The sequence below is a fragment of the Melospiza melodia genome, chromosome 3 (genome assembly GCF_035770615.1).
Source record: "Melospiza melodia melodia isolate bMelMel2 chromosome 3, bMelMel2.pri, whole genome shotgun sequence".
Lineage (NCBI taxonomy): Eukaryota > Metazoa > Chordata > Aves > Passeriformes > Passerellidae > Melospiza > Melospiza melodia.
The window spans coordinates 46,813,769-46,830,465 of record NC_086196.1 but is presented as its reverse complement, the minus strand read 5'-3'; the positions used below and the strand labels follow the sequence as shown (position 1 = coordinate 46,830,465).

At 36.0% G+C, this 16,697-nt stretch overlaps 1 protein-coding gene across 1 annotated transcript in view; it reads right to left on the bottom strand.

The window, feature by feature from the left end:
* Positions 1-16,697, bottom strand: part of ERO1B (endoplasmic reticulum oxidoreductase 1 beta) — a 28,961-nt gene continuing 12,264 nt past the window's right edge. Inside the window, exons 5-16 of the mRNA XM_063151600.1 lie at positions 16,579-16,661; positions 14,669-14,742; positions 11,989-12,109; positions 11,850-11,896; positions 10,775-10,786; positions 9,915-9,941; positions 8,392-8,484; positions 7,992-8,238; positions 7,126-7,195; positions 5,893-5,979; positions 4,353-4,486; positions 1-3,706 (exon numbers count right to left, since the gene is read on the bottom strand). Of these exons, the coding sequence (XP_063007670.1) occupies positions 3,646-3,706; positions 4,353-4,486; positions 5,893-5,979; positions 7,126-7,195; positions 7,992-8,238; positions 8,392-8,484; positions 9,915-9,941; positions 10,775-10,786; positions 11,850-11,896; positions 11,989-12,109; positions 14,669-14,742; positions 16,579-16,661 (1,056 nt within the window). The 3' untranslated portion in view covers positions 1-3,645. The remainder of the gene's footprint in view (positions 3,707-4,352; positions 4,487-5,892; positions 5,980-7,125; positions 7,196-7,991; positions 8,239-8,391; positions 8,485-9,914; positions 9,942-10,774; positions 10,787-11,849; positions 11,897-11,988; positions 12,110-14,668; positions 14,743-16,578; positions 16,662-16,697) is intronic.

Here is a 16,697-nt window from a genome sequence, read left to right as displayed (position 1 = left end):
TATAGCAGAAAATACTTTAATTTGCATTTTGTAGATTCAAACATAGCAAAGATTCAGAAGTGTTTAGATCTCAATAAGCAGTTCCAACATTGATTCTGATTTTAATAAATATTACATTTTAATAGGATAGCTATATGGAGAAATTGTAAAGTGATGAATTGCTGATTGCTACTTTATAAACATGAGCATCAAGATTATTTACAACATATTACAGGTCATTTCCCAGAAAAGCACAAAGCAAGGTCAGATAAAGGCAACCCAACCATCAAACACAACTCAAGAAAATGTGGCACAGTGTATTTCATGCACATACAATGACAGCACAGATCAGCAGCTGAAAACTAGGAAAACACTTATTATTCCAGCTTACACAAGTCTCTATATTTCATTGTTTAAAATTTATATTCTGATCTACCTTCTCAGGCACTGAAGAACAAGTTATTCAGCAACAGTGCCACACTTTTTACCTATGTAGTTTGCACCAAGTCTTTTTTCACCATTTCACACAAGTCTCCATGACTTGGGAACAACTAAACATTTTTGTCTTTGTCTTCTCACTACCTCTGGGATTACAATCATTGTGTCATTTGTACAAGAAAATGTACTGCTACTCTGAAATGAATGGTAGACTGTTGACAAGCTGATCTCCAACAGGGAGCTGGAATTTAAAATAGTTTACAGATCATGGACGGTGTAACTAACCTTATTCTTTAGTATAAAAAAAGAGCTGTAAATTTTTAAAATTTAATTTAACATATAAAGAACTAAGTCATCCAACTCACACAGCAAAACTTCATAGGCAGCATAGTCACAGAATGTACATCAAATACAGTAAAAAAGATGGTGACAGGAAAATTGTTTCAACTAGATTTGTTACAGGAAAAATCTTATGTCCTATCTCTACAATGACAGTGAAGTAAAATGCCTTCCATATTTGATCATCAAGAAATATGTACCTTCAGGTGCAACAGAACTTACACTTAGACCACAATTTGCTGTTCAGTTGCATTCCTGTGTTCCCATGACACAAAGGAAAAGAAGAAAAGCTTCACATTTCTTTATGTCCTTACCCTACAGTATTTGCCTTGTGCCAACGAGGGCTGCCAGGACCAGGTGTCCAGGATGTGCATGCCTGAATCTCTCACCTGTCCCATGAGCAAGTGCATGATTCTGCTTCAGTGTCTGTTGATTTTAGCCAGGCACAGGTGGAAAAAGAAAAAAATAGCAAGTTGCATCCCCAGGAGGAGGCTGGAAGCAATTCACTTTCCCCACACAGGAAGGGGGAAAAAAGGAAGAAATGTTTCTGAGACTTAAGTCCTTCCTGGGGCAATGCAGTCATACAGTTTTGTTTTTTATTTTAACTAGAAAATCCTGCCTAAAGCTTTAGGCACTATAATATATAACAATACAGATAAATCCCAGTTATAGGGCACTCCTCACACAAGTGAGCCTACAGTTCTAGCCCTTGCAGGTCTATCCAAAAGGCAAAGAATTAACAGCCAATTAAAAATTACACTCTTTCAATATATACAATTACTCAGAAGATTTGGATATTCTGTGTAACTCATCTACCAAACACAGCTGTTCACATCTGAGCTACTTACCTAGATTCCCACTTCAATTTAATAGAGACCAACAAACTCTGAGGGTGCAAATACAGAGGTTGGAGGAGGCCAGATGAATCCACCGAGAAACCTCCTGCTCCTCTACCTAACTAGAAAACAAAAGCCTGTGATGACTTGCTCAGACACAGGTGCCCACAGGCCAGAGAGGCTACTAGGAAAAAACATAACATCCCCAAATTGGCATCAGCTTCTCCTATCACCATGTCAAATTACCTATAGAATTAAACTTCCACTGGGATACCAGTTCACTGCCAATTTGTGCAACTCTCACCAAAACTTCGTAAGGGTGGTTTGGATTTTTTTTTTTTTTGTTTTGTTTTTGTTTTTTTTATTTCCCTTTCTATTCCTTTAAATTTCATTTAGCATATCCTAGTTTGACACAAAGGGGTTAACTTTCTTAAGCAACAGCATTTTTTATAAAAGCCAAGTGTCAGCAGAATAGTCTATTTCATTTCCAGTCAGGTAGAAATTTGAGGCTAGTCTGGAAACAAAGGACAGAGTGTATTCCAGCCTTCAGAAAATTTCACCTGTAAAGGAACACAGTAGGGAAGCCAATACAATTACAATCAATTATATAAGTAGGTCACTCAGTATCTAATAGGGTGAAAAATGTTTAAGAGCACTTAATTTTGTGAAGACTCGTTTTTAAAAACAAGAGATGTATCTACACTGCACCAGCACTTCCTACATTCATAACACCTAACTTCATGTTTAAACATGCTGGTTTAAAAGAAATTATTACTTCATTTAAAATTTAAACCAATATTTGGTTGCTACTAATGGTAATGCTGTTTCTGAATTCTGGTTTGACACTGATAAGTTATCACTGACATTTGTGGACAATGATACATGAGTAATTTCTTATTTTACGAAAGTAATGTTATTAACATACCCGTTTTTTTATGGTGAATATCCTTTTAAAGAAGATACAGTATGGGTTTGCATAGATAGAGTATGTGGCATTAAATGTCAGTATGATTATGAATTTTAAAAAGCATCTTTTTTAAAAGTGACTACAAAAGCAAGTTATTTTTACACTGACCTTTTAACATAGCACTCAAACATAACTCATAAAGAGCAAATTTATTTCCATGGCTCAAAGACCAAGTGTGCTATTTCAACATTTAAGACACTAAAAAGACAACTTTTGGAAACTGAACTTGTGATTACAATTTAGAAAAATAATATGGAGTAAACAGAAATTTCATTGACTGAGGTTTTTCAGCTAGCAGCACTCCACTAACCATTTTCCCTGTCCTGACCTCTACCTCCAAGTAAATGCAGGTAAAAAGGCTGCAGCAAGGGGCTACAGAAAAGTCACTTTCAACTCTGCTGCATCAGAGACAAAGTAATAATTTAAAAAAAAAAGGGTGCTGAAAAGCACAAGACAAAGGTAAAAAAATTGGTGTCATCATGATGCAAAGAAGCCCAGCATGAAAAAATTTCTGCTCAGTAAATTTGCTATTTTTAAGTAAGTTTCATTATTACAGTAAGAAGCTAAAACTCAGCAAGAGCCTTATTTCCTTTTTGTGGTTAGTTTTTTTGTTGTTATTTTTTTCTTTGTTTGTTTGGAGGTTCCCCCTCCTTACTTTTGACAGTCAGAACTAACATACCAAATCCTCAGAATACACTGAAGTTCAGTACATGGGGAGACACAGAAGTGATTTCCCCCCTTTCCAGACAGGCCAAGTCAGGGTGGAGGTACATATGTTTCCATATAAAACAGCTGTCTCAGAAAGACAAGGAAATAAGAAAATTTATGAAGTTTCAGTAAAACAGAACTGTGAGCAGAAAACTTACAAAATAAACAGATCAGCATAATTTACACATTTAAAAACTATATATTCCATTCATAAATATATTTTCTAATTAATAACCATTCCTAGTTTAAACATAAATATTCAAGTTGGGATTTGATTTTACTTTTCATCAGTTCACGTGAGTCCTGTAAGGATCAGTTCCTTCTGCTCAATGCAGTAATGTAAATGATCTTCACTATTGGGCTGTGCAAAGACCTTCATTACCTAGTTTGTTGTAATAAAACTTTAAAATTCTGCAACTCTTTTATACTTGTGGAAAGCCTGTAAAATAAAAACCATCAAAGTGTTACCAATTCAGCAAAAGAGAAGTACAAATTATCACATTCATTTTCCTTTAGATTTTTCCTCAGACACAATTCTGTTCTCAAAAGGTCTATTGACTCTCCATTTTACATTAACAGAATATATGACAGGGATTAAAGTTTATATATATGTTTAATCATCCCAGCTTCATTAAACTTCTAAAAATCCCTAACCACAGGTAATAAATTTTATTACATCTTTTATCAGATTGTTTAAATAGATTGTTTAAACAGGAACAGATTGCTGTATTCAAGATCTGAAGAACTAACATAATGAGCAAAGCATGCTCTATGTAAACTTCTTTTAAAGCTGTTAAAATGTTTCATCATTTGAAGGAGATAAATTTGATCAATTTGTTTAAAATGTAAGAGACTTAGGTTTCATCTTGCAGAAGGTAGATTTGAGACAGGATGAATTAGATCCAAACATAGAATGAAGACTAAGGCTAACACTCAGTTTGAAGGCATTAAGTTTATCACTGTTACTGGTAGTAATTAAGCCTTTCAAAACCTACAGCTATGCATACAATACTTTCTTTCCACAGAAACTGAGTATTGGCACTGAAGTTTTATATTTTTCTACTATTAAAATTATAATATTTTACCTTCCAAAGGCATTTACAAGAGCAACTATTTCTTGTCGTGTGAGCTGAAAACCTTTTGATGGACTGTTCTCAGGAAGGCTCTGTATTTCTTTCTCAGAAAACAAGATCTTCAGAGCAGTTCCTAAGCCTTGAGTCTATAAGAAAAGTCCAATGTTTTAACATCAGTAAAATCATTCCTTCAATTACTCATAAAACCATAAAAAAAAAACACAGTAATCTAGGTAAATTTTAGTACGAATTCTTATATACTGACCCTCAAGCCAAATAACTGTACAAAAACCAGGGCACTAATACAATTGCATGACAGCAATTGTGTACCAGGTTTGCATTTGTTTCCTCAAGTATACTTGCTCTTCATCCTTGTCATCTTCATCTCTTCTTTTCTCATCTCTTTTCTTCTTGGTTATGCATATGAAAATATGTCCATTACACAACTTCCAGTTCCTTCCTGTCCCTCACTTATAGATGCCTCAGCTCCTGCAGGAGCACATTTCCCCTTCCCCTTTGAAGTCAAACTAAGTTTTTTTATGGGGTATCACAACACATGCACTTTTCCCACCTTCAATTCTAGTGGCAAACAATGCAGCTTCAATTTCAATCTCTCTTTTCTATGCAGGAATAGAACAGAAGTAGCTTTTCTGATTTTCACTTTTATTTGGGCTACATAAGCAACCACTGGCTTTGACAAGAAGTGGTTGAAGCTGGCTGCAAGAGAATTTTATGGGTCAGGAAATTTGGCCTTCTTTAGTTCTGAGTGAGGAGGAACAACAACAATAGATCAGAAGTATTAACTAGGACAGGATAAGCAGAACTCCAGAAATTCAGCAGAGACCAACAAATTTTTGATGCTGCAAACTCTTTGAAAATTGCACTCTGATAAGTTTAATGTAATACAGTGGTACAGTACAACAGGCACTCCAAAATAACTTTTCTCAGTCCAGACTTAGAATTAGTCTTGAGGTTTAAAATACTGTTGTCAGTAAAATAAAAACAGTAGGAGCCAAGAAAATGAAACTGGCTTTCAACTTTCAGCTTTACTGGGCAACTTTGCATTAATTTGCTGCCCCCTGCATAAACTGTGAAAATCAGAATTATTTCTTTTTCTTACATCTCAGTTTGTGGAGTTAAATATCACACTGGATTCCCTAATAACTAATTGCTGTGTTTAAACGAAGGTTTCCCATAAGTGATTCTACAAGGCTCCTCTGATCACTGAATACAGGTAAGATATTGACTGTTAGTAATATCTCACCATGAAGCATCTGCTTTAAAAGTAACTCTTTCAGAACACAAACTCTACCTTTTAGTAAACTACACAGCTGTTGACTAAACAAAATAAACAATTTGAAAAACAATTAAAATGCTTAATGATAAATTATACATATATCAATTTTTAATATATAGGTAAGGATACCAAGGACCGGCCACGTGCAGAAAGCTTGTATGCTAAGGTAAGAGGTGTCCTGCCAGAATGAAATAGATGCTTATCTTGAGACCTGCCCCTGCCAGAACACACAGACCTACACAAAATAAACTGTACCTGCAGCTTGCCCCACAGCCTGCATTTGTCACATCCAACACAGTCCATTATGCGGGAGATGTTCTTGAAATGTAACCTGAATTCTTCCTATCAGTTAAAAACAAAATAAAAAAGCTTAAGCTAATGTACATGTTAGCTTTGCAAAAACAGAACCTTAATGAATATAGTACCATTAGAAATCTAGTACCATTAGAATATCAATTCTCTACCCAAAACTGACCAAACCATTCTTTTATGTAGTCAGGCCATAACAAAGATCCATGACAATCCAGAATCTGGTTACCAAGCCACTTCTAACAGTTAATTCTTAAAAAAATCCCCCAAAAATACAGAATATGCAGGGTAATGCCTGGATTCTACACACTGATTTCCTACCAACTTCCTCCAAATTTTCTGAGGTATAAGTACTGTATCTGTGTCCCATTTTTTTTTTCCATTATTCAAATCCCTTTTGAACAAACCATCTTTTTGACAAACAAGCTACAATTCACAAAAGATATTTTCAAAACTATGGGTAGATTGTTGCTGTGCAACTTCAGACAGAGCAGGAGCAAGCACAGTGCAGAACTAACCAAGCTGATCTCATTTTTTTAAGGTCCAAAAAACACTAGCTGGGCTGATAAAACACTGCCACTTTTCTAATAGCATTTTTTGTAATGCTGATGACATTCCAAACCACTACTGAAATAAGTAAGTGTTAATAAATATTAAAACAGAACTTAATTACCAACTATGGAATTGCAATTTACACCAGTGGCATGTTAACACCAGAAGCTGATGGGTAGGTACAGCATTCCCATTAGGTTCCCATGTCTAGGAACTATGTTTTCTAATGTTAAACATCATATTTATGAGACTATACTGTATATTGTGTTCTATTATATAAGTCATCATTTTGTAAAGCAAACATGACTGGGTGGTTCTTTTTATCCAGATAATTATGAAACAGTTACTTTACTTGAAAATAAGCACCACTGCATTTACTGGTAATACTCATGTGCCCCACCACAGTCCAGATGCCAGACTCAAGGCACAAAGCCAGACATTTCAGTCTTCTTGGATCAGGACAGCACCTTTAAGTTGATTAAAAGGCCACATATACAGCTCTAGAAAAGGCAGGGATAAAATCTCACTGTTAGCAGTGTGTTTGTGGTAGGCAGAAGGGCTTTCCAAAGTAACACAGCCTAACTCCAAAATAGGTATTTTGGATGTCATTCAGAAAACTAGCTTTACCTTTAGTGATTTGGCTCCTTTTTTATCTCCAGCAAACATGGACTTTTCATCAAAGTGCATATGGAAGGACCTAATAAAGACAAAATGCAATCAAAACAAATGCTAGCATAAACTACAGTGCTCAATTAAGCTTGGTAAGCAGCTGATGCCATCAGTGTAAGATATTTTTAAGAGTTCCTAGTCCTTGCAGATTAGGCCTTAAAAATACTCAGTGGTATTGGTTTTACTGTGCAATCACTGCAACTTGAAATCTGTTATTCAGAGTTTGTTCAAATTAATACTGAAACTGGCCTAATATTTGCCTTTCAGCTGATCATTGCCTGGCTACATCTCAATTACTGAGCAAGACCACGATAAGGGACAGCAATGAAACCACACAGCATGTTACCAATCACAAAGAGTAGCAAAAAGGAGAGCAAAGAAACTGAACTTAAGAATATTATGGAATAAATAGAAGGAAGAGGGGATGGCCAAACTACCAGAGGTTAAGTCTGTGATAAAAGCCGAATTACTCAGTGGACCATTAAAAGACTGTATGTACTTCTTTCCTTTTCAAAATAAATCATGTGCATCTTATACTGAAGAATCAGAAAAAGCAACATACAGGAAGTAGCTTAGGGTGTTGAGTTGTTTGGGGTTTTTTGAGTGCTCTTTGTTTGTTTTTAAAGATTGGTATATTCAAACCTCAAAACTATTAATCTGTCCTATCAAATGTACAAATTCCCCTTTAATCCCTCCCATTACTTAAATTTTATTTCTTCATTCTACTCTCCTTCCTGTCCTATCCTACCAAGGAGTCACCTAGTCTCACTTCCAAATAGAACTAAAAATTTCAAACCGCTGCTAAAACCCCCTCAATGCCTTACTTGGTGTCCCTGAAGATATCTAGCAGGAGAGCTTTAGACTCAGCATCCTCGTGGCCGTTGCCGGTGTAAAGGTCGACAACGGCCCGCTCAAAGTACGGGGCGACCTTGGACAGGGCGCGCAGCTCTATCAGGTACAGGAAATACAAGTTCTTCAGCCTCCTTGGTCCTTCTCCCTTCGTTTCAGCAGGGTCAAAGCGGCGAGTGAACTCTTTCACGTTTGGTCCCCAGCGGGGCTTCCCCCACGTTTCTACACAGAGGAAGAAAAACGGGGGGCAGGGGTAGTAAAAGAGACACATTTAGAACATAAAATAACTAAGCGTACCCCAACAATTTTTAGAAAAAACAAAATGCATATTACAGATATTGCAGAATTCCATTCAGCAATTTCACCTACACGTACCTTCAAGAAGATAATTTGCACACAGATGCAAGTTGATGCTAGCATGGAGTCCAGAAATGAGTTTATAAAACACTCTTTTCTCAAGGCACAGACCTGTCCAGGAAAAATGACAAACACATAACAGACTAAATACTGGAAAAAATTCATTACAATTAATATATCCTGACATTTTAATGATGCAAGTCTGCATTGTTGGCTTTCAAGAATTACAATTACAGCATTTGAGTATTGTTAATAAGCCCTTATAGCCATCATAGGAAAAGCTTACCTTCTATTTTTTATATAAGTAATACTAGTAATGACATTTGACATTTTTGCTTGCTATTTTTGTGTTCTAGTAAACACAGTCAAATAAGGATCTGTTCTACTGGCACAGAAATATAATCTGTTCAATTACACAAAAATAAGATGCCTCCACTGTTTGAGCAATAAATTTGAATTGATGTTGAATTTTTACAGTCTGGAAATCAGAAATATATTGTGACCCATCTTAATTACAATTAGTGCTACCACTGAATTAGAGGAGTGGCCCTAAAGAAAAACACCAAAAGGCCCAGAAAATCTTACAGCACTGGAAAACAGCAAAAATATCTCTTTATAGCTGTACTGCAAAGTCACTGAAGAGTTTAATGCACAGGACAAAACCTTGGAAAATATGACTTGATGAACACAGACTTCCACAGCGTAAATGGAAATACAGTGGCATTGAGATGTCAGAATATAATTTATATGCAGAAATTACTTATAATTCCAATTAGAACCAAAGTTAGAGACTACACTTGAAATTTAAGAGTTTGTTCCTCTCAAAGACATGTTTGGGCAACTTTCCTGCCACTCCAGTCTCCACAAACAGAAGCAGGAAGAGCTGATGGTGAAGCCTACCTGGGAGGCTGACATGTGTCCTCACTTAGACATTATATTTTAAAGGCATGTAAATTTATATGCTTTCCTACCATACCACCAGACAAGTAAAGGCTTAGGAAAGGCAGAATGAACTAATTTTAAAAGTAAGTACATTTGACTTACTTAATTTTCTGCACACCTCTAAAATGGGATTTTGATTGCTACTACTGCAATAATAATTTCCATTTCAATATGAATAAAAAGAAAACTGCTTTGCCTTCTAAACACACAGACTTGGATTATAAACTGGGAACAGAGCCACCAAAATCTTTAATGTTCTTTAAAGCTGTTTCCAAATAATGATGCTTACCAATATTACTACTAATAATGCCTCTGCTTAAATGCCTAAAATAGCCAGAAAATTCAAAGTAACTGACAATGAAGTGAATTCTCCCTTTATGAAAGATAAAACACTTAAATGTTTAAGGAATATGCTGTCTAAGTAAATGAGAAGATTTTTAAAGACCCTCAAGGTAGGAGGTATTTGAACAGCACTTGAAAGCTCTGTACAATTTACAAAAAAGCCTACACTATGAAAAATATTTGAGGAGATTAAAAAAGGGCTACAGTGTTCCTTCTAATGAATATAACACTACATTAACTCATCCAAGAGCCTTTACCTTCTAGCCACGTGTAGAAAGATTCTCCTGTAAATACAAAGTACATGGTTAAATGAAGAATATTCATTTTCAACATTACAACATCTTTATATTACTATGCATACAACATCAGCTGCCATCTAATTTACCATGAAGTTAAATAATTTAGCTATTAAAATGAGAATAGGCACTGAAGCAGCTAACTTGGAGGTTGGTTTAAATCTGTTGGGGACAGAATAGGAGAAATACATGAACAAGCATGCTTAAGCTACTGGTCAGGGCATTCAGCAGTGTATGGAAGCACAAGTTTGATTATTTGCACTGCTGGTGAAAGGCATGATGGCAGAGTGCAATTCTAACAGCCTTCACATTAATCTGCCTAAAGGCTTCCTTTAGACTTAGATCTTTTGCCCAATAGCTTTCAGTCGGCTGAAAAATCTTAAAGTCTGCCTCACTGTAGGCAGATCAAATACTTTCCCCCCACTCTCTCTCAGTATTCCCAAAGTCAAGGGCATTCAAGAAAACACACAAGAAATTGTCCCTCTTCTTTTAAGGGATCTGACATCAGTATCAATGGGCTTCTGGAAGAACTAATAACATTATTACAACACATATTCTGTTACAAGAATAAGAACCAAGAAGAGAATTGTGTTTTGCTCTTCTCCACTCCTTCCCTTACTCCAAAAGAAAGTATGAGTCCATTAAAAACATTTTCTGATCAATAATCTGCATAAAAAAATAACCTTCCTGCTCTCTTATTCAATAACAGAAACATAACATTCCTGCTCTAATTTGATAACTGTAAAGTGAATAAATCCAAAATCCAAAACTCTCTAGATCTTACTTCATTTCTGCAGGTCAAGGAAAATAAGATGACTTACCATCATCTCCTCCTTAGAGGGGAAAAAAAAAAAAAGCATAAGCATTAAAAAGATAATTTCCACAGCAAGGCAGTAATGAAACACAGACTTTAATACAAACACCCAAGAAGTGCAAGAAATGTTATTTAATTTATAAAAAATAGGCTATTTCCTTCACTCCATTCTTACTCCTCCAGACCACACAAGACTTGACACATTATAATAATGAAAGTCACTAAGAAATTCAAATCTTAGCAGCAGCTGATTCACATATTCTTAAAAGCTGTACTTTAGCTTCAGAAAAATGGTTAAGAAGCCATAGTCTTTAGATTGCACTGGTCAACAATCAGTCCAGTGTTCCTTCCTGAAATTCTGATCGCTGCATTAAATAATTCTCACAATGCTTTTTATTTGTGTGTATCAGCTTTTAGTAATTATAAATATTGAGGTATCTTGATTTTCTAGTGGATGGTGATTTTTTAACTGCATCTATTGTCTCATAGTTAATTTTTAAGGGAAATAATACACACTGACAGAGGAAAGCTGGTTCATTTGAAAGATGCTGTTATAGCTTTCAACTTAAATTTGAAAACAAATTCCAAGTTACTAGAATATTTTTTTAAACAATTTTGCACATAACTGATTCTTTGTAAGTGTCCAGTCCTTCAAATAATGCAATTGTTTGTACACTTGCAATACATTGCACACCATGGATGAGAAATGTACAACCATATTACACCAGAGTAAGCATGAACTGAAGTGACTAAACTAAATGCTTTCTGAAAAAATAAACAAGAATACAAAAGTCCATTTTGAATGGAAAACTAGTGTGACACGCTGCAAACAGTTTGAGACTTACAATTTAGTTTTCATATCAGCTCACCTGACATTAATGAGCCTATTAATAGGGATAAGTATGTAATAAAGTATCACACGCTTTAGTCTAAATATTAAAAATGGACAGCTATCTCTACAGAAGAAATTTAAAAAGCAGAAAGCACACCTACAGACTGAAGATTGTTATCTGTATTCCTTGTACTGCAACAGTCACTATGTTAAAAGAAGTGCATTGGAAAATAAAACAGGCAGGACCCACCCCGACTAGGCGCCAGTGGATTTAAAGGACGATAGACAGATCGAGGCCTAAAAAATAAGTTAAAAAACACAAAGATCAGTTTTTAGCTAAACTGAGGTACAAGTATAAAAAATAAAGGCTTCTTCTCCCTCCCAATTACTTGAAGCAGTTTTCTTCATAAATGCTGTTCCATACTCTCCAAGCAGAAGGCCCCTTGTATCCAGTGTAACGTTCTGGATTGAGCAGCAAATCCACATACTGTGCATCTGGAGATCTCTCATCTAAATAGGAAACATTTTGTTACATATGCTAAGTGATCAATTGAAAAAGATTTAAAAAGTCTCACAGAACTAAATATAAACAAGAGGTCTCATAATACTAATCTGTCTTGCAGTTGGATTTTAAATGTCATGTATGTAAAAATGCAGCAATATACACACTGAATACAAAGCTCAAAAGCACATAGTATATTCCAAAGTCTCCTGTCTCTAATTTCTAAAATGTCTGATGATCATCTATGTTGCTTCTTTAAATCTACCATAAACACTTGACATGCACTATATTCCCTTACCCTAGGCTAAAGACATAAACAGTGTTTTGTTTTAAATGGCCTCCAAATTTAGAGTTTGTCTGGCAGTATTTGCTTGGGGGTGTTGTTTTTTATGAAATGGATATAACTACATACAGTAGGTTCTTAATAGAGACAAGCTCAAAGTAGTACATCTTGAAGCTGCTACATACTGTAAAATTATTAGCTAAATCCATTTTTCCTCCAAACACCCTCGTATACTGGCAGAAAAGTCTGAATCACATTGCTTAACTGTACAAAACTTTCAGCATATTGCAGAACATATCTCTTAGTTACAACAGGAAGCATGTTACTTAAGCAGCCTTTCAACAAGCTATACCCTCATCTCAGAAGTTCACCACAAACTTCAGGTAATTTATCCACAGAAAATTGCGAAACAAGGCTCCCTCTGCTTAAAAACATTGTAGAAAAAGAAATTGCTTCAAGCTACAACAATTTCTTACAAGTAAAAAGCAGGAGGAATTCATCACTCTTTGAAATTCTAGGTCAGGATCAACTCATGCTTAAACAAACCCCACATACAATACAAGCTGAAAGTCCAGAGACTTATTCATAGGAATAGGCCAAGAAGTGCCACGTAGTACTTCCTCAGATAACAAAAAACCCCACAGAAACAGAGAGTGAAACTGCTCTAAAAAAAGAGATGATTCTGCATGAGCAGTTAAGCATTGCTTCAGCAGCAGCAGCAAAAACAAAGAAAGGACACTGATACAAGACAGACAACAACGAGTGCCAAATGAGAGAAAGTCAAATTACAATTTTACTTATTTATTTGACAGTGTGGCTAACCTAAGCAGTTCCTACACTCCCTGATCACTTCAGGGTCCATTTTTCTTCTTGTTATCCACATACTGAGTTTATGTTCTCTGCTGAGCCATGCAACAGAAAGATGGAAAGGTGACCCAGGTTGGTAAGTTTTTTCAGCTAGATCAATTCTCTTATCTAGTTTATGATTAAGCCCAACAGGAAGAGAGGAGAAGAGAGCAAGGGTTTCTGCTTCCTCCCCATGACTCCCAGTAGTTATTCTCTCTCACTCTCCCTGCCCCAGATGACAAACTCACCCGACATGCCAGTTCATCACAACAGCGTGGGAGGTGGCAGGGAGATGGCAACTTACTTTCCCGCTATTTAGGTAAGCTTAATCAGCTTACCATGCAGAAAGATGCACACCAGAGCCAGTGCAAAAAAAAAACCACACAGGAAGAACACAGCTGGGGACAGCCTCCTCCAGCAGGGCATGATATAAGGAGAGATGGAGGTAGAATCAGGAACTACTTAAGTTAGCATTATTTCTAAAAGAAATGCTCCTCAACTATACCTTTCACAGCTCAGTATTACTAAAACATGCATGTAGACAACTTGAAGATAGTAGAGACAAGAGCAGATAATTCCACACAACAGTTCAGATCTACAGTAATGCTCATCAGCTGTTACAGAAACAGCTCACATAGAAAGTGTTCAGATCAGACACAGCAGAAGTACTGAAAGAGAAGTCCACTGCTCAGTCCACTGCAGCTGCTGCTCTCTCAGATGACACCAAACACAAGCCTAAAGGTAGACGAAAACATCTAATATTATGCCCTAAATATTCCTTGCATAGGAAGCTTTCTAAGGTATTTATTAAAAAGGACTTCAGTAGTCAATCCTGAAGATGGCAATTCCCACACTTACCTGAAAAACACTCCTCTGAAATTTGATTGTTACAAGCAAATAAAAAGACTCACAGACGTGAAGGAGAGGAAAGACAATCTAGTATCCTAATGTTTTAACAATATGAAAGTTCTTTCAAATGAGGATGCAGAAATCATTTGGAAATAGCAAGGCTGGAAGAGGAACAAACTCAATCCAAGCATAGTAAAATAGCAACAAAACAAAATAGCAACAAAACAATATCCAGCTGCAAGCCATTTGTCTTATATTTGTGCTAGATGCAATTTTTTTGTGAGAAGCTTTTTAAAAAAGTGTTAGCCCTCTCCCATTTACCATCTTTTTTATTTACACAAATATCTCCTGTTCAATATACTAAAAGGAGGTAACAGTAAATGTGCACAGTGTAGGTTACCAAACACTCCTTGTAAAATTGCAAAAATTTGCACTTTGTGTGTATGATATGATGCTATCACCTTTCTGTCACTTGGAACAAAATTAATACTTCGTAGAAATGGCTATTTGTACAGAAAATATGATCTTTTGCATTTTTTAATGAGACAGCAAATAAAACAAACACTATGAAAAAGCTTCAATATTTTACCATCAAGTTCACAAAAATGATCCTGTGAATCGTCGTATCTTGCCCAGTCAATGAAAGCCTCCTTACTTTGGTTACTGAGGGGAAAAAAAAATTCATCTTAAATTTTTAATAAACAATGTCAATAAGAGCTTCTGAAAGAAATATAACCTACATATAGCTTGGAAGTGGATTCTGAGTCAGTATATCTGAAACTTGAGAATATATGGAGCTATTCCTTGTTAAATGCAATGAGATTCAAGCAGGCATCAACTGCAATACTTTCAAAAGTCAATTTGATGTTGAGACAAAGATTTCACCATTATTTGAACAAACTGCAGTGACTTCTCTTCTTCAGTAAGAGCTTGGCAAAATATGTTCATAGTACATTTTAACACATTTCAAAGTACTACTTCAGCAGCTGTCACTTTGAGGGTGGGGGAGGAAGGAATCACCCTATTTTCATAACCTGTACTTTCAATGAAAGCTACAATTGTTAGTGCCTTACTTTTTATTGGGAGACTAGATGTCTAAATGCCTCTTCTAAGCTAAAGTACTCTATGAATATGATTTGTCCTAAGCCATTTTAATAATAATGGCATTCCACTCACTCTAGCATTTTCAAAGGTACGCTGTACTAGAGAGACAAATAGTTTGAAGCTCCCACACTATGAAACACAAACAGTGCCAAAACCTTCCTTCTGTGACTGTGCAGCACAGAACTGCTCATGCCACACTACTGACAGCAAAATGTAAGCAAAGTTAAGATTGGGAACTCTGCTCCGGGGTGCAGGGAAGTGCCTTGAAATAACAAAAACAACCTATTCTGTTTGATCAAATTAGCACCAGCTCAACGCTACAAACAGAGGCAATTCTACGAGATAAACTTCTAACCTTCGCCAAATCACAACAGGAGACATACTTGGCATTAGGTGAGGAAACTCTCTGCTAATTACCAAGAGACAAGATTTGATAACCACAAGAAATACAACTTATAAAGGAAACCAACTCAAAACCAAGAGGATAATGCAATGCTAGATAGAGAACATGGAGGTTTTCCTGCAAAGCACAAACTTGTCCTCCACTTGCAGGATCCATTACCTGCTCTCTTCCAACTTTAATTATCTATCCTACTTCCCTAAAGGCATTTTCTCTAGCTCTCCATTTACAGTGTCACATTCTTTTGCCTTACAGAAATGGAACAGAAATAATAATTTCTTACTTCCCCTAAAACACCACACACCTGGCAGAAACTGTGATTTTTTCATGGCACAAGAAAGAGTTTCAAAATCTTTATCAGGTAGAACTGCTGAAATTTGTGGGCAAAGACATCATATCCCTCCATTAACAGTGAAAATTTGATTTTTCTATTTCTGCTTTTCAAAAGTGAGGAATCCAGTAGAGTGCTATGTTTTCTAGATGCTGTTCCACAGACTTCTGTGCCTAGGGGTAGCACCATCCTGAAGAATTCCTCCCATCCAACCTTGACAGTGCCATGCAATAAGCAAGATCACAGAATTGATCCAAGTTTAAAATAACTTTACCAACAACAAAAGTAGCTCAACTCCCTGATCTGGTTCACTGAATGATCACAAACAGGCACATCAGTGCAACAGTGGGACAAAGCAGGACCAAACCCCTTAATCCAACACAGTTGCTGAGAAAAAAGAATAGAGAAAAGGTGGTTTTATTTGCAAGTTTCTTCTGACTCTTGATGCTGTAAGATATTTCTTTTAAGTAATATCAAAGCACACTTTAAACAACAAAAAAAAGTCTACTTATCATTTAATACCTTTACCTTCAGATGTTCTTGCATCATTTCCCATTTACTTTCGAATGGGAAGAATGAAGAACAAAAACCACCACACCCGACAGAGAAAAAAAAATGTTCCTTTCTTACTATTTTTGTAGTGTTGATGTAAATCACAGCATACCTTAAGGTACTGTTAACCGCTCCCAGCTTGTTAGCTTGCTCACAGTCTTCCAATTCTTTGGAATTATTTGCTGCTTTTGAATACTGTAAAAAAAGTCATATTTAATACGCAAATGAATT